The sequence below is a fragment of the Dacryopinax primogenitus genome (genome assembly GCF_000292625.1).
Source record: "Dacryopinax primogenitus strain DJM-731 SS1 chromosome Unknown DACRYscaffold_18, whole genome shotgun sequence".
Taxonomy (NCBI): domain Eukaryota; kingdom Fungi; phylum Basidiomycota; class Dacrymycetes; order Dacrymycetales; family Dacrymycetaceae; genus Dacryopinax; species Dacryopinax primogenitus.
Genome location: NW_024467215.1, coordinates 218700 through 241279, shown reverse-complemented (window position 1 = coordinate 241279; position 22580 = coordinate 218700). Strand labels below are relative to the sequence as shown.

The window sequence follows — 22580 nt, the reverse complement described above, 5'->3', positions numbered from 1 at the left end:
CGATGGGTCATCGATCAGAGTTCGGTCTAGCCACTCAATGACTCATCGATCGCTTTCAGCAGAACAATCGCATGCCACGATCATCGTCGTCAGGTCGATCACGTTCCTAATACGATCCCCACAAAACCTTCATTCGTGCATATTCCCGCCTCTGCACGGACCGATTCTTTCTCACTCATCACCCCGGTGCGTAAGGCCACGGGCCGTACGAGCTGTGGGGATGACCATAAATGGCATCGCATTTTCCAACACGAAACAAAACGAAGAGACTGTCATTTTTCTTGGGGTATACATGCCCGCCTCCTAAGTCCGTCCCGAACCTCAAACTGTACAACTACACGTTCCCTCCATCTCATAATGCGCCATAAGCCATGAGCCATAAGCATAACCAACCCCGTGCCCACACTCGGGGTAGTGCACGGGAGAAAAAAGAGTACAACAATGAGAGTAAGTAAGATAAGCCCAACCCGAGCAAGTCAGAAAATAGGTGCTACAAGATCGACCCCCGCGCACTCGCCCCACCAGCACGTAGGCAGGTAGGCTAGATCGTCGCCGGACTAAGCAGATGATCCCTGTACTTGGGCTCAAAGCTCTCCCTCACCCTCTCAGGCGTGGCGCCCTTCCTAGCCTCCATAATCTGCTGACACCGCATACTCGCAATCATCCCCCGGATCGTGATCCACTTCTCCCGATCCCGGTCCGTATCCGTCGTCCCCGGCGGGAGGGGCACAGCGTCCGCCGTGACCTGGGCTGGCGCGTGCGGGAGGGAGATGAACGGGCCTGTCATCTGGATCCGGGGCCAGAGGGTGTAGAGGAAGGCGGCGAGCAGTTCGGGCTGGACGTGTACTCTTCCATGTGTGAGGCGGAGCTCGACATGCGCTTGGACGGGGGCGATAGGGGGCGGAGGAGGGATATGGTAGATATTTAATGCGCGTAGCTCGACTCGCTCTAGCCGCCGGCAGCGGGTTGTGAGCACAGCGAGGGCGGAGAGGGTCAGCGCACTCTCGTCTGCTAGCCCTCCTGAGCCTGTGGCGAGCCGATCGTTCCACTGCAAGTTGAGGACTTCGAGTGCGGGCCAGGCGTTCCCGATCGCTGCTACGTGCGTATCTGCGAGAGCGAGGCGAGTCGCTGCGAGGTAGGACAGCTCGAGTTGTGTTATGGACTTGATCTGCAACAGAGGGGCAAAAACGTCAAAGTCCACACTTGTGTCTGCGCCGTAGTCGAAGTCCCTGCATGTGAGGGAGAGAGCGCGCAGGTGCGGCTGGCCAGCAGCGACCATGCTTGCTATGTATGCCAGTGCTTCAGGGGTGAAGGGTTCGGCACCTATGTCCAGCGTGAGGGAGTGCAGTTGGGGCGGGATGAGCTTGAGGAACATGGGTGCTATGTGTTGGTTCGCGGAGAGGTGGAGGGAACGGAGAGCGGGGAAGGGCGGGTGGCACACGAGCTGGTAGGCAACTTGCTCGCCGAGGATATCGACGTTGTAGTATCCTACTCTGAGTTCCTGGAGCGCGGGTCGGCGGGCGAGCGCACCGAGCAGTGTCGGGTGTAGACCGATAAAGTCGCACTCGAAGCACTCGAGGAATGCGAGCTTCGTCACCAGGCTGATGACTGTGCTCAGGTGGATGCTTGTTCGAGGCATGTGCGCTGCGAGGGAGAGCTTGCGCAGACGCGGGCAGAGCCGTGGAAGTGCCTCGAGTAGGCATCCGACGGGAAGCGCCCAGTCTGCCTCGGCGTTCCCCCAGTACTGGTCATCGCAGTGGAATGTCTTGACGTACAGTTCCTCCAAGCTCGGCGCAAGGAAGAGGAGGACGTTGTTCAGGTGCTCGGCTTCGAGCGTCGTATAATGCAGACTCCTCAGTCCCGGGAGGAGGGCAGATGTCCGGGTGAGCGTGGCGATTGCGGTTAGTGAAAGGTGGGCGTAGTCGTCGTTCAACTCCTCGGACTCGCCCTCCTCATCCACCCCGCTCGTGAGGTCCAAGTCGAGCGTCTGAATCAGCGGCGCATACATCTGGAATCGTCGCATGCGCGAGGCGATGGAATAGTGACGTTTTGAGGTCTAGACACTTGTCAGTCGCGCATATACGAAGGGCGTGATCAGGATAAGACGCACAGCAGTGGGATTCTTAACCTCCTCTGTGTCCAAAAAGAGGTTCACGAGGCACATGAGCGCTTCTGTGTCCACGCTCGCCCATAGCTGACTCGCCGAAGGGAAAAAGAAGAAGCCCGAGGTTCGGAGGAGGATGGCGAGGTCGTCGTGTGCGAGATGGGAGAAAATGAGCTGCAGGATTTCGGGGATTTGCAGCGCGCGGTGCATCCTTGCGGGTGCCCGACGTGGGCTGAGAGGGGGATGATGAGCGATTTCTTGGACTTCCCACAGGGCTTTTAAGCGTGGAGCAGGGTTGTCAGGGGGACTGAATTGCTAGAGAACGCCGAGTCCTGGGGCGATGATTCGATTCGAAAAGTGCTTGTTGACAGTGATGAGAAGTGTACTCTGTAGATGAACAAGCCAGAGATGAGCAGATGGTGGTCAAGAGGAGGAAGACGAGTGATGGTGGTGAAAAGGAGAGAGACGACGAGGGCGTTCATTTCTGCTCTCAGAGTCGATGTCGTTCGGACGTTGTGCCCCGGTGCGGCCTCCCCGTCCCGCGCGCCATCGTTGAGGGCCGCCTCAGCCGTGCCCTCTGCGCTTCTCCGCGGTCCGCCACGGTGCGTGATTGATCCCGCGCAGTTGGACGCCTCTTAGAAACACTGCCACTTGCTGGATATTTAGTTCTATTCAGTTCAAGCTTCAGCGATAACTAATTCACTGTCACTACTGCATTGAGAAGGCGTTAGATTGATACGATAGGTACGGGCGTATACGGATGAGCAAATTGAACGGGAAACGCCGCAACACATCCCTGCTGACATGGTGAAAACAGTTTTTTTTGCATTGACAGTGAGACGCCCCAATGATCGAAATCACATGACCGGACCGCACGTGCCGTTTCCCTGATCACCCGATCATCCCCCGATCAAACACCGATCACGCCAAGTTGAACGCGTTCATCGCGTCCTCGTCATCGCCAACAACGAGCTCGATGCTGCAGCCGTTGACCCCGCTCCCTCTGCGCGACCATGTCCTTGCTTCTCTCTCTCCTCTGCCTGGGAAACGCCAGCTCCAACTCGATGTCCTCGTCACTCCCGTTAGGAAGCACTCGGGCTTGTTCCCCTACTCGAGGCCGAGGGTGAGAACGTGGGTGCAGGAAGTCCTCCTGCTCTTGTTCGAGAGCCCAGGGCAGCCCCTTGATCCCAACACCCAAGAGTCAACAACAGCAGTCGCAGGAGCGAGCAGAGTATGCACAGCAGCTCTGGAAGCATACATCTACTACCTTCCCTCGACAGGCGCATCAATACTCTACGTCTCCAAAGTCGATTCCTCTGGGCTCTCCCTCCCACCCTCGCCCGTATCTACCCTAACACGCGCGTTTCTCTCCCACATCTGTGCGCCCGCATACCGCCCAGCGCCTTCACTTTGGGTACACGTCTTCGCTCGAGCTCAGGGGCAGTATATGTTCCCCAACTCGAGTGAGAATGGACGGAAGAAGGTGCTGGGAGACGCGAGGTTATGTAGCTGGTGGAAAGCTTTGCTAGACGATGTGATAAGGGATATTGTCACCCCAGAGCAAGAACCGTCTGTGCCTCCAGCTGAGCTGGTCTCAAGTGGAGAAGGCAACGATGTCACGAAAAACGAAGTTATCACGACCGCACATACCTCTGCTGCAAGCGATCCCCCAAAATACAGCGCGTTCTATCTCCTACCCGGGTACCCTGCAATCGAAGCCTCTCGCCTTCTATCATTCACCACCCCCTCCGACCAACCTACACCAATCTCATGGACTTACTCTCACCCCTACCTTCACCCCGTCTTCCCCCTCCCTACCGGTGTCTCTCCCACCAAACGCGGGCTGGCTGACTGCATCCCCTACTTCGAAGACGACCCCAAAGCTCGATTTATCCTCGAGCTTGCGAGCGACGTAGAGCCCAGCTTGCCCCGCAAGCGACAGAAAACGGCACCGGCCCCATGCTCCCCTACCAAGCAGCGCAAGGAGTCTGACGCTGACACTTTGAACCTGAGCAAGAAAGTCCACAAAGAGGAGAGCAAGGAGAAGGATGAAGGACCGACACCAGAGGAGCGCGCGCTTGCACGGACAGGGGTGGACGATTTCTGGGAACTGATGCCTCATCGGCAAGAATGTTCCTCCGGCGCTGTGACGGGCTTTTTCGTCCTTGTCTTCCCCTCCTCCGCTTTTTCTTCCAAGTCTTCTGCCTCGGCGGGGAAACACGACGCTCTCCCGCCCTCGGCGCCAGGACAGGTCAGCCAGGGTGTTTTATCCCGCGTTACATCAGCACTGCTCGACCTGGACTTTGGCACTGTAGAGCGGGGGTATCGCGCAAGTGGGGTATTACAAGAGCTGGTAAGGGTGTGCTGTGTGCCTGCTGTTGCCCCCACCGGAGACGCCGCGCAGAGCAAAGCAGCCGTCACAGACCAAGAAGGGAAGGACATTTACACAGCATACGTCTCCGCTTCAGTCAGCGTTGACAACCCCCTTCCGGTGCGAGCGAAAGAAAAGGTGGAGGAGAAACCACAGGTCGTGAACGTTTTGCAAGTGAGGAAGAAGAGACGGGCGGCTTGATTTGAACAGGCGAATCTTGGCATGGATGATGAGGATATTTATCGTGTTTATTGGATGTTGAATATTATTGCTGGTCATTGTTGGTGTCTATGTTGTCGTTGATAACGACATCGCCACAGACGCGCCTCTCTACTAGTTGCCTGCCGCGTGTCTCCGTCCACCACTCTCTGTACTCAACCCATGGCCTACCTCTCTTCCTCTGACAAAGTCTCCCTCGCATCTACATTCATCCTCCAGTCCCCTCCAGGAGAGGTAAACGACGTCCTCTCCGACCTGCGTCTCGTGATCGCAGACGATGCCGCTCTAGAACAAGGGATCACGCACGCCCTAGAGGAGTATAACGTCGACCAGCTCGTGGGGGTCGATGTGCCCGGGGAAGAGTATAAGGTGTGTTCTCGGCACGTGAAGGTTTGGTACGAACTTACGGAGTGTGTAGATGGTGTTGAGTGAGAAAGGGAGGTTGCAGACGGAGGACGGCGTAAGGTACCTTGATCCTCGGGGAGGGAACTCCTACGTTATAGACCATATCAACTTGGTACGGTGCCAACCTATGCATATGCGCTCTCCTAACCTCACAATCGAGCAGACTGTCTCCGACCCACAGCCCTACTCTATCCCAACTTCCCTGGAAACTCTCCGCTCCGGTCTGCAGAAAGCGCTGGACGGTTATCTTACGCGGCATTTCGTCCCCCAGCCCAAGCCCGGCACTGCAGATCCCGCCCTGGGTGATGCAGCATGCGCGGTGTTCCCTCCCCTTGTCTCGTCTGACGAGGAGGCCGAGCAGCTGGCGAGTAAGGTATGGACTATGGAGATCGTGAGCAGCCGGTATAAGCCGAGTAACTATTGGAGCGGGAGGTGGAGAGCTAGGTGGGAGGTCGAGCCGGAGAAGATGGAGGTTAGGGGGGATATCGCTGTGGATGTGCATTATTATGAGCAAGGAAATGTGCGTTTTTCTGCTGTTGCGTTCAAGAAGCCTGATGTTGACGTGATTCGTATGTAGGTCCAACTGCACACCAAGTTCGCCCCGCACATCCCACTCCCCTCCGCATCTGTCACGCCAGAGCAGATCGTCCAGCTCGTAATAGACGAAGAAGCGCGGTATCATGCCAAACTCACAGAGTCGTTCGAGAAGATGCGCGATGGCGGGTTTAGGGGGCTGAGGAGGGTGCTCCCTGTCACGAGGGGAAAGATGGACTGGGATAAGGTGAGCCAGCTTGGAGGTTATGCTAATGGGTGCTTATGCTGTTTAGGTTCTGGGATACAAGCTGGGACAGGAGCTTGCTGGGACGAGGTCAACCCCTGTTGTGTGAACTGGTGAAGGGGTGTCTGCACGTGAGGTTTGGGTGGAAAGGGGGTGATCAGTGTTGTTCTGGACCTACGTGAAGTTCCCAATACATTGAAACGGATCCTGCGATTCATCAGATAACGAGGCAGTTACTGTCATAACTCCATGCACTCAGCCGCAGAAGAAGGTAACCACAAAGACGATGCACGCAACGACAGCCCTATGTCTGTGGAGATACGGAGGGCGCGTTGCCCAAACGTCTGAGTCTAATCATCTTCCTTTCTCACGTTGCCTTCCACGCCCGATGATTGGCCGACTTTCAACACTGCCCTGGTTCTCAGTTCGTCCTTCGCGCCGAAGAAGTTGAGGTTCCGCAGTGTAGAGTAGCATGAGCCATCGCCTTGCGTGGTATATGAGTCGATGACCATGGTCGAACTGAGCGTGATGCAACCGCCCTTCAGACGTGCTCTGGGTGAGGAACTGTGGTCAAGATGCTTAGCTGGGCTGTTCTTGGAGTTCTCTTTTGCGTGGGTTGGATATTCGCTGCATTGTCTGGCGACGGGAAAAGCTCGCGGTATGTTGCATTCTAAGACTTTCTCGAGAGCATGATTTTAACCCTAAGTTTAGGAAGTGCAGTTTTTCCCTGGTCCACTCTACCTCTTCTCCCCATTCACTCTGTTCGGAGCTATCCTTCCAACGTCAGAATAGAATGGCGGTATGCTGATTAGTTGGGTGCATCGGCATTCTCGTGAGTACGGCTTCTAAACATGTCGTTATATTGCGCTCGAGGATTCAGGGTGGGAGAAGTACGGAAGCGAGATCATTTCGCTAGTTCCCTGCATTCCGGGGCGCACAGTTCTTTGGACTCGTTCAGCCGAGGTGGCAAGGCAACTCGTGGCGAACAAAAGCGACTTGGATAAGATACCTGAACAGGTGTCTACTCTTGGGTACATAAATAGTGCCACTGTTGGAATGGGAGCTGATACTTGTGGCGAGTCGGTGTTTTCATCTTATCGTGACCGCTGGCCGAGACATACACGGATAGTCTCACCTGGATTCAACAATAAGCTGTGAGTGGGCTCTCTTTGTGCCTTTTATCGAACTCACCTGCGCCAGGTATGAACAAGTCTGGAATGAAAGCCTTCGCACTTACTACGAGATGATCCAAACTGAGAGTTGGCCCGTTGAGCCTGGGATTTCCTGTACTTCCCCAGACGCAATCGCCATGACTTCCAAGGTACAGCTATCATCCTCAACTTACGAAGTTGCCGGCTCACCCAATTGGTCTAACAGATTGCCCTTTACCTCATCGCCTCTTGTGGGTTTGGGATGACTCTTTCGTGGGAGGAGACCGTGGGTGAACGAATCTGTGGCATGACCTTACCGGAGTGCTTCCATATCGCTTCGGCTTCCATGATCCCGCAGCTCTTCTTCCCTAAGCGGATGTTCCACTTGCCGATCAGAGCGTGCGTCATAAGAGTATCATTCCTGTTGATGGTATTGCTGACCTCAAACCTAGACTGAGCAAAATTTATGAATCCAACCTCGTCATCGAGTCCATTCTCTTGCGCATCATCGAAAACCGTCGACGTCAAGGGCCGACATTTGAACAGAAGGAGAGTCGTAAAGATGTATTCAGCCTGCTTCTCACAGCAAATGAAGCTGAAGCGGATAGCAATATGGCACTCACTGACACAGAGCTCGTCAGTAACATATTTTTGTTAATGCTTGCTGGGCATGAAACGACGAGTCGCGCACTGGGATCAACATTGGGTCTCTTGGCTGTGAATCCGGACAAACAAGAGAAGGTGTACGCGGAAGTCATCTCAGGATTGCGCGATGGTCGCGATCCGGTACTCCCTCTGTCCCTTTTCCCTAGTTTCTCATCTGATCCCCATTGGCAGACATACCAAGATTTGGAATCATTCCCATACTTACAAGCATGCTTTCAGGAAGGAATGTGACTGTTCCGTGCGTGCGCCACTGGTCTCGACCGCAATACATGCTGATGAAACAGACAGCGAGTGTCTCTGGAATCCCTCGGCGCGCGGTGGGGGACACTGTCGTTAAAGTTCCGACCAAGCAAGGCAGCGTGGTTGATCTCCCCCTCCAAAAAGGCCAATACGTATTTATTGATTTCATTGGCATAAGTCGGTGGTATTCTCTCTCAATCATACTGTTACTGATCGTATCAGATTACTCAGATCGATACTATACCAACCCTGCACAGTACATTCCCGAGCGCTGGCTGGACTCGTCGATCGAACAAGGAGTGACCTTCAGTGCTGGACCCCGAATCTGCCTGGGGGAAAACTTCGCCATGACCGAGGGTGTCGCTGTGCTGGTGATGCTGATAAGGGACTGGAAGATCGAACCCGAACTCCAGGAGGGTGAGACACATCAGGAGTGGCGACTGAGGTGCGTGGACAACTCAGTGGCCTCTAGCATTGGCTTTGTTCCAACCGGGTTTCCACTGGTTTTCACCAGACGAAAGAAGAGGACCACTGACGTACGTGACAAGTCGCTTCTGCGGTCGCGCTGTCTTGGTATCTTGTCGAACTGGAACGACGCTTCCATGCATTCGCTTGAGCGCAAAGGCTTCTTGTTCGACGACGTGCTGGCCCTCCATACCATCTTTTCCTGTGAGATATCGGTATTCCATGCAGCAATTCATCCTAGCTTTATTCCCTTAAGCTGGATCCATGATTTTGGCACTTCTGAAGAACCGCAAATGCTAAAGATAGACTCCCACGTGCCCTGGCGGTCCCGCACTTTGCATCGTCCCGTGCGCCTCTTCAGGGCACGCTTCATCGAAGCTCATGATTTATCTGACTCGCGTAGCTCTGGAAGCTATCCTTTGCTTCATTCGTGACCATCTCTCTGGGACATAAGAGTGGTGACTTATGGCTGATAAAAGGGGTAGTGAACGGATGGTGTATGTCGTGCTTACACCAACCTTGGCTCTTGCAAAACGATGCTGAACTGGATGCTGATCGCGGCAATTTTGATAGCAACGTGGGTATTTTATTGCCTTCATAACTTTCGTCGGCAGGTCGCAGTATGTTCGTTCACTCATTTTACGTGAAAAGGGGGTTGATTGTTCCATTGGCAGAGCGTCCAGTATTTGCCAGGACCACGACACCTGTTTTCACCCTTTTCAGTAGTCGGTTCAATTTTCCCAACTACCAGTTAGAATGCCGGCCTCCTCATGAATTGGATGGGACGCGTTTCGAGCAAGTAGCTTTGCAACCCTTCTCCAACAGTTGCTAACAACCCGCAGTGTGGGATAAATATGGAAGTGGCGTCATCGCGGTGGTTCCCATCATTCCCGGGCACTCGGTCCTTTACACTCGCTCAATCGAAGTTGCGAAGCAAGTCCTGTCTGCGAAGTCGGATTGGTACAAGGTCCCAGAGCAAGTCAATGCATTAGCGCAAGTTGCTTCAACACAACAATGATGATAAATGCACACTGACTGAAGAGAAGTCTTTTTGGAGAAAATCTGTTTTCTTGCTTTCAAGACAATTGGCAAAGACATCGCCGTGTTGTAGGGCCGGGGTTTCGAACAAAGCTGTAAAGCCGCGGATTACTTTTATTTTCACATCAATCTGAGATCTGAGATCTGAATAGTTTCGAACAAGTTTGGAAGGAAAGCCTGAGGACGTACTATGATATGATACAGGTCGAAGGGTGGGATTGTCGTACGGGTTGTCATCGCCACGACGACGTCACCATTATGAGTAGGAAGGTGAGTTTCTTTCGTTAGCGACTGTGTACCTCGTTGATAAGAGTACAGATCGCTCTCCATCTTATTGCTGTTTGCGGGTTTGGTATTCGGCTCGGCTGGGATGATGCCGTCGGTGATAAAGTCCGAGGAATGACAAGTGCTTCCAAATCGCCTCAGCCTCAGTCTAGGCACAAATATTCCTTCCCAAATGGGTATTTCGCTTGCCAATTCGATAGTACGTCACTAGTCGTCTCGCGCACAAGCAGGGTCTGAAGGACAATGAGTAGTTTACGGAGAGTTCGAGAGGCGAATTTGGTAATTTGAGTCGATTCTTCGTCAAATGATCGGACAGCGAAAGTCGGAGGGTCTTAGACCGGAACAAGAAGAAAATGCACAAGATGTATTCAATCTGCTCCTTAATGCGAATGAAGACGAGCCTGACAGGAGAACCACCTTGAATGATCGAGAACTCATCAGCAATGTCTTCCTCCTTCTGGTTGCCGGTCACGAAACTACCAGCCATGCACTAGCGTCGTCTCTTGGGTTGTTGGCTTGCCATCCGGACGTGCAGGAAAAAGCATTTCAGGAGATTGTGTCCATTGTGCCAGACGGGCGAGATCCAGTGAGTAGCATTCTTCTTCGAGGTAACTCTTCCTGATGGGGGTGGCTGGTGCAGACTTATAACGAGTCCGAATCACTTCGATATGTTCAAGCATGTTTTCTCGAGGGGATCAGGATATTTCGTATGTCGTCTTGCGCGGCCATCATTCTAGCCATTGCTGACGGACCACTGGCAGCGAGTGTCGCTGGCTTGCCTCGGTGTGCAACTGTCGACACATCCCTGCAAGTGCCCGACGGTGCTGATCGCAAGGATATATTCATAAAGAAAGGCCAGTACATGGTTCTTGACCTATTCGCCATCAGCTATAACTCCGCCTACTACCCAAATCCGGACCAGTATATCCCCGAACGCTGGCTGGATCCCAACACAGAGCCAGGCATAAACTTCAGCACCGGCCCTCGGGTATGTGTCGGTAAGAAGTTCGCCCTGACCGAGGGGACCGCAATTCTCGCGATGATCATTCGAGATTGGAAGATCGAGCCGATGTTGAAGGATGGAGAGAGTCTGCAGGAATGGAGATTGCGCTGCTTAGATAACTCCGTTGCTAACTCGCTTGGGTTCGGGCCCACTTCGTTTCCGTTGCGCTTTAGGAGGCGGATTTGACGTGAATGGTGATGGTACGCGTCGTCGAGTAAGTATATGCCGGGAGAGCAGAACATAAATGCTGAATTCAATGTGCGACCGATAGATTGAGACCTAGCCGAAAGTCCACAGTATCGTCACATGGTTGGCGATTGTTGCCCAAAGTGTACGAGTGCCCTTCTCCTCGCGTCCACTGTGCACAATCACCGTGTCGAGAGTCGGCAATCCTCTCTTCTGCCAGGTTTGAACGAAATCCGGGAGATCTTGCTTATCGCAGTCCGCACTGAGGGAAAGTTCGAAAGTCCTCAGTCGGCCGAGGAATATGCGGCCTGTGGCTGCCTGGTGTTCTATCCCGCGTATCAACCTTCTCAATATCCCACGCCCTGCGATCGTAGATAGTGCGAGTCCATTAACATTCGGGATCGCCTCGAGGGCTTCGTATATCCCGTGCCATTCCCAGTGGCACTTGTCAAAGCGCATCTCCCGGAGTGATGGGATACACGGTACGTTCGGGAGTGGACTGTCGATCCCATACGCGCCGTATAGGTGTAGGGAAGCAAGGCTGGGAAGGGAGAACGACGAGAGGAGCGCGCGGATGTCTCCTCCTTTCATATGGGCAAGCTTGATGGACTTGAGATCCGGCAGGCAGGTGAGAGGAGGGACCTTCCAACTTGCTAAACGAGCTGTGGCTTCCGAGTCTGGAGGAGGGTGAGGCTGGACATCCTCAGCTCTTGAAGCGCCGGACATCGACATAGGAACTCGGTCACGTCCGCTAGGGGTACCCAGAGGGAGCGATCGATGTTGTAACATGCGCCGGACAGCTCTTCGATGAAGAAGCTCTTTAAGCTCGGCCATTCTGTGTTGCCGAGGCGTGAGAAGAGGTCGGTGGATCGACACGTTAAGTGATCTTGGATTTCGAGATGCTCGATCCGTTCTGCTATTGTGGGCGTTTGAGCGCAGAACCGGATCAGCTGGGGAGAGAACAATGTCCCCGTTGATAACACTTGATATCGGTGAATACCGCTTCGCTCCACAGTGGTCGAAGGCGGACAGCAGTGCTCAGGTCCTCGATAGAGCTTGGTCCACAACAACGGTAGACGGGCGGAGATTAAGTACCACCTCCGGCAAACTCCAGATAGGGAGTGCCGAAAGTGAAAGTAGTGGCCCATGAGCTGCTTGGTGAAGTCTTTGGAGGCGACTTCGTGCTCTTCTAAGAAGAGGATATATGCGGTCTCGAACAGCAACATGAGGATGTCGTCCGGAAGTCGATCCATGATATTGGTCGGACCTGACAGAAATCAGCTTTAGAGGTAGAATAAGGCGACTCAGATGAGCTCACGACGGGCATCCATGCTTTTCACAACACTGACCGACATTAAGATTGAAAAGGTAGAGATGGCTTGCTGCACAGTTGTAGCCAGAGATGCGCCAAAAGGGAGACGCAAGCAAAAAGTTGGCCTGCAGCTTTATATTGCAGAGAGCTCCGGGAATGGCTGAATCGACTGCCATCTATACCAGCCTTTGCCGTAAACGGCGGCAAGTGCGCGATGAAAAGCGGCGGGTTGCTGGGCGACGACGACCAGCCATCGGTATTGTCCCAGCCATCAGTGCCGACGGTGCTCGAAGTTGTCCCAGACCGAGAATACGGCATACAGCGGGCAGGACATGGTCGCTGATACCAATTCAGAGAAATGTTGGTGAATATTCGGGGATGCTCTGTCGGGTTGTTCACGCCGCACAAACAAACAACTGCGAGCACACCTGACGACTAAACAAAAGGCAGTCACACTACCAATTCTTCATCTTTTCTGAAATTGATAGTCTGCGCACGCGTAAACAACGTAGCAGTAGCGTGTCCTTTATTCCGGAGGTGAACCGCAGTAGAGCGCTGCAGCGGCGTGGTCGGCGTATGGGACGGGTGACTGTCGTTGACGCGCCTTACCCCGCAACTCACGGGAATTGCCCTGCATCTATCACCTACACAGCGCCTCCTATTCTTGACAGCGGGCCTATCAGAGCATCTGGAAACCCGAACACATATGGATTTGCTAGCGGAAATGTGCATATCCGTGCTGGCTCTAAATGTTATTTGGCCCGCGTAGGACATGCACAGGGAGGGAGGACAAGTCCTGGTCTGCACAGCACATCCAACCAGAGCACATACCCGGTAGAGTCACGCATAATCAGCGTGTCTGGATCGTATATCAGGGGTTAAGTGGTACGCCAGCGCTTTACTGCCTTGCATTTGACTGACTAACTGACGACCGACAGGACACAAAGATGAAGCACTCCAACGACCGCGACTCTATACGCTCTCTTGACGGGAGCGAGGATGGCCATGCCCGCCAAGCGCTAGAGAAGCTCAGTCAGGAGCTACCTCAGGAGCAGACACTCGGGGATGAGGAAGAAGAGGAACTTCTCCGTTGCAGTGTCTGTGGATACAAGTACTCCTGTGCGACCTGCATCCTCTACGGCGTCGCTGCTCGCTGGGCAGCCAGTACGTCCACCTCCTCTGGCTTATCCACCGTTCCCGGACTCTCCCCTTCACCGAGCGATATTTCCGCCTCTTCCTCAAGTCCGCTCCCTGCTGCTCGCTTGCTCCGACATGTCCGACCATGTTCAGCCCCTCCTGCGTCCTCCAAACCCCCTGGGCCTGATCTGGACGACGTCTGTAGCGTGTACTGCGTAATCTGCGACACATTCTACTCTTACCCTGTCCACAACCCCCCGCGGCAGGTAACGGAGAGGTGCACGCACTTTGAGCGAGCGTGCGAGGACTGCATACAGACTTGGCTCGAGACTCTTATCGAGAGACCGGGGCATATGCATTGTCCCATAGTGAGATGCGCAGAGGTGCTCAGGTATGAAGATGTCAAGTACTGGGCAGGAGCGGAGACATGGGAGCGGTGAGTGTCCATGCTTGTGCACAACTGGATACATGTTGATTCTCTGCATGCGATGCGGTTCTTGGGATCCCATAGGCACGAGTCCCTCATCCTGCGACGGTACCTCTCAGCCTTACCAGGCTTCTTCTGGTGCCTCAATCCCCGCTGCTCGAGTGGTCAATACCATATCACCTCGCCCCCGCTGCACCCCTCTTCCCCTTTCCCGACAGGACACACCAACCCCACCGTCTCCCATTCTCCATCCCCTCCTTCCAAATCAGCCTGCGATCCCCAGATCATAACCTGTCACGCCTGCGAATCCCGTTCCTGTGCCCACCACCAGATCCCGTGGCACGAAGGGCAGACATGCGCGGAGTATGATCGCGCGCATGAGGGATGGCTCGATCCTGTTCGGAGGAGGGAGAGGGGCGTGAGACGCTGGATTGGGAGGAAGACCAAGAAATGCCCTGGGTGTGGGAGGGATGTAGGTCTCTTATCCTTTATTCACCACTGGGGTTATCGATATTGGGTACCAAGGTTGACATATAGGCAGATTGAAAAACACGATGGATGCGACCACATGACCTGTCGCCCTCCTGTCGGTTGTGGCGCCCAGTTGTGCGTTCGGTCTTATTCTCGTTTTGGCTATGATAGCTGACACTATTCACCAACCAGTTGCTGGCGGTGCGGTGCAGACTACTCGACGATCTTCACCTTGGGCGTGGACCACCATAAGCGGTGGTGTAGATACTACAGACCGAAGAACCCTATACACTGGAAGTTCTGGAGAAGGAAAGTGGTCTGGGAACCTATGCCCGATGTGAATTGGTAGTTTCGCGGGAATGGAGCAAGGTCTGTAGGGCGGTGCAGATATATTGCATATTAATCTGTGACATGGGCGTGTGCCCATTACGATGAAAACAATAATGATGCTCGATGATCTGTATGCATATGCATGGACCACAATTGGTTGAGCACCTAGACCGCTGGAATTTCCCACCTGGACTTGCGCCATATGGCGTTTGGTTTTGTCCCCCTCACGACAGCGCCTCAAGTATTGCTATTTACTTTTGAGGGCTTATCGACCGCTAAACGTCTCCCACACAAAATAGGGGCAACTGTTTACCTTATCCTCTCTGCACACATGGTCATATTGCCGCCCAAATGGCCAAATTCAGAGGGGGCACTGCACAGTGACCCTGTGCCGTTCCGCCGAGTCGGGAGAGGCGGGCCTCATGTCAAGGTATCATTAGCTGCTGGCTGATGCCAAGTCATGTGCATTCCTATCCTCGGGCGTGTATAAAGGGGTGATGGGGATATTTTGATATTGGACACCTTGTTACTCACTGCTACCTGTACTGATTGCGCGATGCCTTTCCCTGCCAGAGATCCAGAGTCCGTTGAGCGTACGCGCATCCTACTTGCGCAAATCGCCAAACATGTCGATCTCAAGCAGAAAGGAAAGGCGCTTGCACTCCCGTTTGACCAACGGCCCCAGCTGGCAGATAACCAACAGGAATCGTCACCATCAGTCGACGACCCCTTCCGCTGCCTCACCTGCGGATTCCGTTTCTCCTGCTCACGATGTATAGCAGGGAACACAGCCGAGCTGTGGGCTTATTCCCCCTCAACCCTCCCAGAAGGCGCCGTTTGGTGTCTTTCGCGAGAAGACTACGAGCAGCAAGCAGAAGCGCTTGGATTCCCCCCACTGGCGACTCCCTTGCCTGTGAGGAATTGGAGTTGCGCGATCTGTTGCCAGAGTCAAAGAACACCTTTCCCACGCATCACGAGCAAGTGCAGACACGAGCAAGGGGTTTGCCTGGAATGCCTTAGGCGATATATGGAGTTCCAGACGGAGAGGATGGAAGTGCGCTGTCCGATTACGAGTTGTGGGAATGTGCTGGAGTTCGAGGACGTAAAGAGGTGTGCAGAGAAGAGCGTGTTTGAACGGTGCGCTTTGCCCCATTCTTTGAAGATCTACTTAGCGCTAATCCTTTTTTAATCGGAAATAGATACGACAAATTCCTTTTGAATAGGCATCTAGCCACGGAAGAGGAATTTGTCTGGTGTCATGATCCCAAATGCGGGTCGGGATACTTCATCCCCAGTTCTCGTTCCTCACCGTCACCGTCCACTACCACCTCACCCTCGTCCATAATAACGATCTCTATTTCCGCGCCTGCTTCTACACCGCCCACGTCTATCGCGTCCCCCAAGTCCTCGCCACCCTCAACATCACCCACCCAATGCCCGCTCATCCACTGCCCCACCTGCCAGTCGCCTACGTGTGCGCACCACCTCCGGCCATGGCACTCCAACATGACCTGTGCACAATACGACCGCCAACAGCTGGGTCTAGGTCCGCTTGGCGTGCTAGGGAAGCAATGGAGACAGGGTACGAAAACGGGATGGTGGATAAAACGGAAGACCAAGCCGTGTCCTGGATGTGGAATTAAAGTGCGTCCTGCGGTCCTTTGTTGCTCCGGGAATGTAAATGTTAATTGATCTTGTAGATCGAGCGGTCAGAGGGATGCGACCATATCACTTGCTACCCACCCGCTGGTTGCGGTTATCACTTGTGCGTTCCCTTTTATTCGTTGGCTGCTGCCTACCCGCTGACCCAGGATAATTTCTTTCTCTTAGTTGCTGGCGCTGCTCTGCCAACTACACGCTCATATTTCAGGTGGGAAACCACGCGCATAAGCGCTTTTGCAGGCACTGGAGGTCCGAGCGCGGATCTGGTTGGAGGCTTTGGAGAGGCAGAAACTGAGCTCTCGACCAAGCCTGATTCACCCGATCTTCCGTTATGTGGTAAGCTATTTGATTGAAGAAAACTCCCGGCTGTTTTCATTGTATCTATGGGTCTCCCCGGGAGAATGGGTATGAAAATCGTCGTCATTCATTGTCAAACACAACTCTGAAACATGTTGTACGAATATATGTAACAACCACACCTCTTTTGAATGCGATTGAATTTCAAATATTTTCACCTCGGTATCTTCCTCGATCAGCCGCTTGTTCTGTGTTGTGAGGAAGCATGAGCGTGCGCTTATTTAACCACGCTGGTTTCTGGCAGTGCAGAAGGTAACGCATGTCTTGGTGCTGGTTTTCCGGTAGTCACGGCTTTATTCAAATTGACACCGACATGAAAAAGTAGAGATGCAGTGTCGAACTGCTGTGGACAAGTCAAAATTGTACGATGGCAGGTCTTGCTCTGCACGAAATGGTGCAAGTATGCAGTCACAAAGCGATTACGCAGGTACGGGCCGAATCGGCCCGATTGACAGCACCGGAGATCAGACGGAAAGAAATGTACACCCTTCTGACGTGGCACCAGCCCTGTGAGGACGACGACAACGATGACAACAACGACGACAACGACAACAACAACGACGACGACATATTCATTTTGGAGGACAATAAGACTGTACCGCATATCCTGCGACCTCAACTCAACTACACTTGGCGACTTACTCCTGTGCATTGCCGCGATCGTTGCGATACGCACGGTTCCTCCTCTGCTGCTCCCTTCTCAGCCGGATGTGCAGCCAGTTGTTTATGTGCTTTCTTTTGGCCTCGAATTGCTTGTTGTCTTCATGAAGTGAAATGGGTATTGGGATGCAAGCAGACTTGCGGCTCATATTATCTGTTTGTTCTGTTGCGCTTCTCTTGCCGACCAAGCGTTGGAGCCCAGGCCTCTCGATGGTCTCGTCTGTCCTTTGCAGGAGTACAGCTTGAGAGCTTGCTGCGGTTACCCGCTCAAGATCATCAAGAACTTGAGTAGGATCGCCGCATATGGCACGGCATGAGGTAATGTATTCAACGTGCTAATCCCGAACCGCACGTGTTGGGACTCTTGGCCAGCAGGGAATCATCAGCTGTGTACTTGACCGTGCAAAGTGCCGCTACGTATGCCAAACATGACTGACACATTCACCAGGGAACGTGCCAAGGACATCCACGCGCATCGAAGTCACAATTATCGTCGGCATCCTGCCACAAGTCTCATGAACAAGATGAACAAAAGGACACAACTAGACGTTTGACCGAGGAGCTGGGAAAATCACGTGACTCTTACTACTTTTTCAATACAAGAGCACACCCCTCAAACCACCTCTATATATGTCTGTACAGCAAGGATAAAATGAATTTTCAAACGGAGAATATGTAACAGCCACCATTCGTCCTGCTACCGCACGTCTGATTTCCCGGCCTGGCCCTCATTTATTGCGGTACAGCACAGCCGCCCCTGGTATCCTGAGACGCGCTCCCCATTGATACAGCCATAACATCATACAGGATGGCGTGTTTCTGGTCCACGCTTGAGCTGATACGGCGTTTGACGACCCCGTAGGGCCCATAGGAGGACAGGAGAGGTACATATACGGGGGCAAGAAGCCAGTAAGCTCCCATCAGCGTTCCAGGCCCATTTACTCACCACACCCCCAGCACTCTCGACACCCACCCCTCCCAACATACACCTACACAAACACCATGCGCTCCACCCTCCTGTTCACAGCGGCGCTCGCTCTCCTCCCTAACCTCACCGCCGCTTTCCCGCTGATGGTACAAACCCTCCCCAGGTCTGGCCTGTACAAGCGGGACGACTTCGGCGAAATGTTTCCCCTTTCTCCGCGAGAGGAGTCCGAGCCTCTGTTTAGGCGGAGAGATATCTACGGCGAGGTGGTGGAGCTGAGTGAGAGGGAAGAGACGGCCGCGGCGATCAGGAGCAAGTGGAGTCGGGAGTACGAGAGAGAGTACGAGAGGGACTACTGGGGCGATGTTCCCAGTGCGATGGAGTAGATGCAAGTGAGTCGATTTTCATCCCTGTTAAAGGTATCACACTGACTCTTTTCAAGCACGCATGTCTCCATGCGACGACCGATTCATGAACCTACAAGATGACCAGCATCTCCTCAGTTGAGTGCGCAACATGTCAAGGAGCCACACCGATACCCCGCATAATTTGTATACCAATACACTCGCAGAGCGAGTCCTTTTCCTAATGTAATTCCTATTGTAACAGAACGCTCTTTGTTTAAGACCTAGTGTAATATCACTGTTCCCCTCCTTTCTCTCTGGTACTGGTTCGACGTTTGAGCAATGTAGAAGTCTCCTGTTCGTTGGTTCTCCATGCTTTTGACCACCTGTGCCGGATTTCCATTGCAGTCGGCGATATCCCAGCTATTCAGCTTGCCGCAATTCAAAGGTCGACCCCGCATACCATGTTTCCTTTGCAAACACCGACTGAAAATCCTCGATACGTGCCCCACGCATCACGTGCTCTAGCGCGGTTCATGGAAAGTGGCGCGGTTCATGGGTTTTCTGTTTGTTTGCCAAACGCCGACAAATATGACGCACGTCGACACAGCCACGAATTGGATGCTGTTAATGCCGACAGTCCAGACTTTTCGGTCACACGCTTTTTGAGACTTGTTTGGTTTAGGACGAATGGCCTTCATGCCAGCCAGGAATGCTGCACGCTAGCAGACACATCACGAGGAAGTGCGGACTACGGCTACTGTCATAGGTATATAACCCTGACAACTCGAAGCTGAACGCCAAACAACAGCCTCATCCTTCGACTAGCCGTTGAACAACTCGACTCGTACAATGTCTCTTCCCACACGCAAGATTGGCACGACTTCCGTTCCTATTCCCGGATATGGGCTAATGGGATTCTCCGCACTCTATGGCACCACTGCCTCTGAGGAAGAGTTCTTGCCCGTGTTCAAGGCAGCATATGATGCTGGGTGCAGGATGTGGGATACGGTGCGTGTCTCTCCATTACTGAGATAACGTGAATCTTACGATGTTGTTTACCATCGGGATAGGCGGATGTATACGGAAGGAAGGGGCTGCATGAGAATGAACGCCTGCTCGCAAAGGCTATGAAGGAGCTCAACATCCCAAGGAACGACATCTTCCTCTGTAGGTCTTCTCCTGGTCACGCTCAACGTCCTCATGTTGAACATCCTGGTAGGCACCAAATTTGGCGCTTTGGCAGGATTCGTTGGTGTCCGTGGTGACCCTGAGTACGTCCACTCCGCATGCGCTGCTTCCCTCGAAGCCCTCGGAACAGACCACATCGACCTCTACTACCAGCACCGCGTGGATCCCAAAACGCCTATCGAGGACACAGTGCGAGCGATGAAAGAGCTCCAAGATCAGGGAAAGATCAAGTACATCGGTCTGTCCGAGTGCAGTGCCGACACGCTCAGGAGGGCGAGCAAGGTCGCCAAGATCGACGCGGTGCAGATCGAGTACTCGCTTTTCTCGACCGATGTGGAGACGAATGGGATCCTGGACGCGTGTAAGGAGTTGGGCGTCACGTTTGTCGCATACTCCCCTCTGGGGAGAGGGTTCTTGGTACGCATATACTTAGGTTTCGTGTCGTTTCGAGAACATATCCATGGTGTTATCAGGCCGGGCGGTTCAAGAGCAGGGGTGACCTCTCTGCTGGAGACTGGAGGCTTACGGTTCCCCGGTTCAGCGAGGAGAACTTCCCCACGGTATGCTGTACTACTTCCTTCGGAACTGCGTCTTGACCCTTCGGCAGAACCTCGATCTCGTGAACAAAGTCTCCTCCATCGCTCACGCTAAAGGCTGCACTCCCGCTCAGCTTGCGCTTGCCTGGCTCCTCGCTCAAGGACCTAACGTGTTTGTCATCCCCGGTACGACGAGGAAGGAGGCGTTGTTGGATAACATTGGTTGCGCGAAGGTGCACCTGACTGACGGAGAACTCGCTGAGGTAAGCTGCGTGGACTATACCGGTGCGGAAATCTAATTCAACGACCGCAGATCCGCAAGATTCTGGACCAGTTCCCCGTCGCCGGTACGCGGTATAACGCATCCGTGATGCATACAGTAAACATGTAAGAGCCGAATGTTATGAACCATGCTGAAAATCGAAATCCCATGGGCCGATTACATCGTCGTGCGTCTCCGGTGCTCCGGCATATCGCTGACTTGTGTGGATTCGATCCACGCATGGAATCCCGAGATGATCTGTTGACATCAAGAGCGCCCAACTTGATGAGCCATCCACGTTCACGATCCGGCCAAGTATCTGACCAAGTCACGTCCGACCTCTCGTCCACACCTCAAAGCGTCCCCCCATCTGTCAGTTACTGTCACGTAAATTCAGGCGTGTGGACCTGACCCTGAGGCGCCCGACTGATCCCCATGCTTTATATGAGCTTCTTTGGAAGCTGCTGGTTGGCAATTGAGCGAGCAACGTGGATCAAATGAGTGAGCAGTCACATTCTGCCTTTGTCTGACAATGGGCTCTCCCTGCTGAATCTTGCCCTGCCTATGTGGAGAGTTGTCTGTCTGAACAAAATATCATCTTCTCCCTCCTGACTCACTATGGGTGCTTCTTTGTCTGGACGGCCATATGGGATGATTTTCGTCAACCAAGATATATATCGCTCCATATGACTGTCAGTTACCCAGCGTGGTTGTCAACAGACTTGTACCGATTCTATCACCTCGCGTTCAAGAAACCAAGTCCAACATGGCTCTCCCCTTCCAAGCGCTCTCCCTCACCTCGCACAAGCAGACGACTCCCCTCACACTGCTGCCCTTCACCGAGCCCGAACTAGGCACGGGAGAGCTACTGATTCAGAACGTAGCGGTCGCACAGAACCCGGTGGACTGGAAACAGATCGACTTTGATTTTAACATCCCTAGCTTGCCCTTCGTCCCGGGTGCTGACATAGCTGGGGTGGTATACAAGGTCGGCCCGAGTGTGGAGGGCTTCAAAGGTGGGGATAGGGTAAGTGCGCTGCTGCTGTAACTGCCAATGCTGAACTGCGCTGCAGGTCATCTCCTGGCTGACCCGAAAGACCGCTCGTCATGGCGGTTACCAGACATACAGCATCGCCTCTCACGGGCGCACATTTCATCTTCCTGAGTGTTATTCGTTCGAACAAGGCTGTACAATCACTGCGGCATTCGCCAGCGCCGGTGCGGGCCTGGAGCACGGTTTGGGCGTAGAACTGCCCATAACGCCCGCTAAGTGGCCTGCGGAGAGCGATGGAGAGCCATTGTTGGTTTGGGGCGGATCGAGCAGCGTCGGTGCCTTCGGTATGCTCGTATTGGCTTCACACTCCATGTGCGCTAATGCAGGATGGGGATAGTGATCCAGACCGCCAAGGCCGCGGGGTACACGGTGTTTTCTACCGCCTCGCCCAAGAATCATGCGTATGTCAAGTCGCTCGGCGCCACCGAGGTGTTCGATTACCACGATCGTATGTATCTCCTCTACCTCACACCTTGCTAACCCAAGTTGACGGGTTTCCCAACAGCGGACGTCGTTAGCAAGATCCGTGCCTCAGTTGGCCCAAACCTCTCAAAGATCTTCGACAGCATCTCCGAGAACGGCTCAATCGAAGCCTCCGTAGCGAGCATCACAGCTCCCTCGGGGATCGTAGCCGTCATCCTCGCTCCCAAGGCAGAGCAGTCCACCGCAACCGTTCGCGTTGTCCAAACCGGCGCTCTCAAGACGTCGGAACCCGAGATCGGCCAGCGGGTGTTTGGACTCTTGAACGCTCTCCTCCAGAACGGGAGCCTTGTGCCTAATCCTATCAAGATCATGCCTGGAGGATTGTTGGGCGTGAATGAGGGCCTCCAGCTGGGGAGAGAGCATAGGATCTCTGGGGAGAAACTTGTGTATGTGGTCGCTGATACCAAGTTTTGAGCATCAGGTTCAAAAGCAGCAAGTTACAAATCAAGAATGGAGAGTTTGCATGATGTATGGTGTCCCTCAGTTCCGTTGCAACGTGCCCAGTCAGAGCCCCAATC

The 22580-nt window shown here is 53.6% G+C and overlaps 9 protein-coding genes across 9 annotated transcripts; 8 read left to right on the top strand and 1 right to left on the bottom strand.

Moving 5' to 3' along the window:
• Positions 1 to 541: 541 nt before the first annotated feature.
• On the bottom strand, positions 542 to 2380 carry DACRYDRAFT_101721 (uncharacterized protein; the record flags this gene model as incomplete). Its single annotated transcript, XM_040767580.1, has 2 exons — positions 2111 to 2380; positions 542 to 2056 (listed from the first exon to the last, which is right to left on the bottom strand). The coding sequence occupies exons 1-2, from the start codon at positions 2312 to 2314 to the stop codon at positions 542 to 544; spliced, it is 1719 nt and encodes a 572-aa protein (XP_040625543.1). The 5' UTR covers positions 2315 to 2380.
• A 700-nt stretch (positions 2381 to 3080) lies between these two features.
• On the top strand, positions 3081 to 4676 carry DACRYDRAFT_118460 (uncharacterized protein; the record flags this gene model as incomplete). Its single annotated transcript, XM_040770583.1, has 1 exon — positions 3081 to 4676. The coding sequence occupies one exon, from the start codon at positions 3081 to 3083 to the stop codon at positions 4674 to 4676; it is 1596 nt and encodes a 531-aa protein (XP_040625542.1).
• Positions 4677 to 4856: 180 nt separating this feature from the next.
• DACRYDRAFT_110548 (F-actin-capping protein subunit alpha) lies at positions 4857 to 5986 on the top strand (the record flags this gene model as incomplete). The annotated part of the gene is made up of 5 exons (XM_040769076.1): positions 4857 to 5063; positions 5113 to 5211; positions 5263 to 5619; positions 5677 to 5880; positions 5927 to 5986. 5 exons carry the CDS (start codon positions 4857 to 4859, stop codon positions 5984 to 5986), a joined length of 927 nt encoding a protein of 308 aa, XP_040625541.1.
• Positions 5987 to 6669: 683 nt separating this feature from the next.
• On the top strand, positions 6670 to 11543 carry DACRYDRAFT_83169 (cytochrome P450). The gene is made up of 8 exons (XM_040776613.1): positions 6670 to 6709; positions 6758 to 7031; positions 7078 to 7198; positions 7255 to 7427; positions 7487 to 7710; positions 10154 to 10308; positions 10363 to 10429; positions 10484 to 11543. Exons 1-8 carry the CDS (start codon positions 6679 to 6681, stop codon positions 10909 to 10911), a joined length of 1473 nt encoding a protein of 490 aa, XP_040625540.1. The 5' UTR covers positions 6670 to 6678; the 3' UTR covers positions 10912 to 11543.
• A 1627-nt stretch (positions 11544 to 13170) lies between these two features.
• Positions 13171 to 13800, top strand: DACRYDRAFT_110545 (uncharacterized protein; the record flags this gene model as incomplete). Its single annotated transcript, XM_040769075.1, has 1 exon — positions 13171 to 13800. The coding sequence occupies one exon, from the start codon at positions 13171 to 13173 to the stop codon at positions 13798 to 13800; it is 630 nt and encodes a 209-aa protein (XP_040625539.1).
• A 1541-nt stretch (positions 13801 to 15341) lies between these two features.
• DACRYDRAFT_96413 (uncharacterized protein) lies at positions 15342 to 16633 on the top strand. The gene is made up of 4 exons (XM_040777368.1): positions 15342 to 15725; positions 15788 to 16232; positions 16289 to 16353; positions 16419 to 16633. The coding sequence occupies exons 1-4, from the start codon at positions 15616 to 15618 to the stop codon at positions 16543 to 16545; spliced, it is 747 nt and encodes a 248-aa protein (XP_040625538.1). The 5' UTR covers positions 15342 to 15615; the 3' UTR covers positions 16546 to 16633.
• Positions 16634 to 18127: 1494 nt separating this feature from the next.
• DACRYDRAFT_24247 (uncharacterized protein) lies at positions 18128 to 18803 on the top strand. Its single transcript, XM_040773610.1, has 3 exons — positions 18128 to 18176; positions 18225 to 18584; positions 18635 to 18803. The coding sequence occupies exon 2, from the start codon at positions 18270 to 18272 to the stop codon at positions 18576 to 18578; it is 309 nt and encodes a 102-aa protein (XP_040625537.1). The 5' UTR covers positions 18128 to 18176; positions 18225 to 18269; the 3' UTR covers positions 18579 to 18584; positions 18635 to 18803.
• Positions 18804 to 19388: 585 nt separating this feature from the next.
• On the top strand, positions 19389 to 20654 carry DACRYDRAFT_110543 (Aldo/keto reductase; the record flags this gene model as incomplete). The annotated part of the gene is made up of 6 exons (XM_040769074.1): positions 19389 to 19547; positions 19610 to 19706; positions 19759 to 20144; positions 20201 to 20287; positions 20335 to 20526; positions 20577 to 20654. The coding sequence occupies 6 exons, from the start codon at positions 19389 to 19391 to the stop codon at positions 20652 to 20654; spliced, it is 999 nt and encodes a 332-aa protein (XP_040625536.1).
• A 637-nt stretch (positions 20655 to 21291) lies between these two features.
• On the top strand, positions 21292 to 22476 carry DACRYDRAFT_110542 (GroES-like protein; the record flags this gene model as incomplete). Its single annotated transcript, XM_040769073.1, has 4 exons — positions 21292 to 21552; positions 21599 to 21863; positions 21917 to 22027; positions 22085 to 22476. The coding sequence occupies 4 exons, from the start codon at positions 21292 to 21294 to the stop codon at positions 22474 to 22476; spliced, it is 1029 nt and encodes a 342-aa protein (XP_040625535.1).
• Positions 22477 to 22580: the final 104 nt, after the last annotated feature.

Bases quoted from the DNA above. Each gene is read 5' to 3' on its own strand.
- DACRYDRAFT_83169 (XM_040776613.1), top strand. From the start codon at position 6,679: ATGCTGATTAGTTGGGTGCATCGGCATTCTC. The intron at 6,710-6,757 runs GTGAGTACGGCT...TCGAGGATTCAG, and splicing joins TTGGGTGCATCGGCATTCTC to GGTGGGAGAAGTACGGAAGC. The intron at 7,032-7,077 runs GTGAGTGGGCTC...CACCTGCGCCAG, and splicing joins CCTGGATTCAACAATAAGCT to GTATGAACAAGTCTGGAATG.
- DACRYDRAFT_24247 (XM_040773610.1), top strand. From the start codon at position 18,270: ATGCGCTCCACCCTCCTGTTCACAGCGGCGCTCGCTCTCCTCCCTAAC.
- DACRYDRAFT_96413 (XM_040777368.1), top strand. From the start codon at position 15,616: ATGGAGTTCCAGACGGAGAGGATGGAAGTGCGCTGTCCGATTACGAGT. The intron at 15,726-15,787 runs GTGCGCTTTGCC...AATCGGAAATAG, and splicing joins GAGAAGAGCGTGTTTGAACG to ATACGACAAATTCCTTTTGA. The intron at 16,354-16,418 runs GTGCGTTCCCTT...TCTTTCTCTTAG, and splicing joins GCTGGTTGCGGTTATCACTT to TTGCTGGCGCTGCTCTGCCA.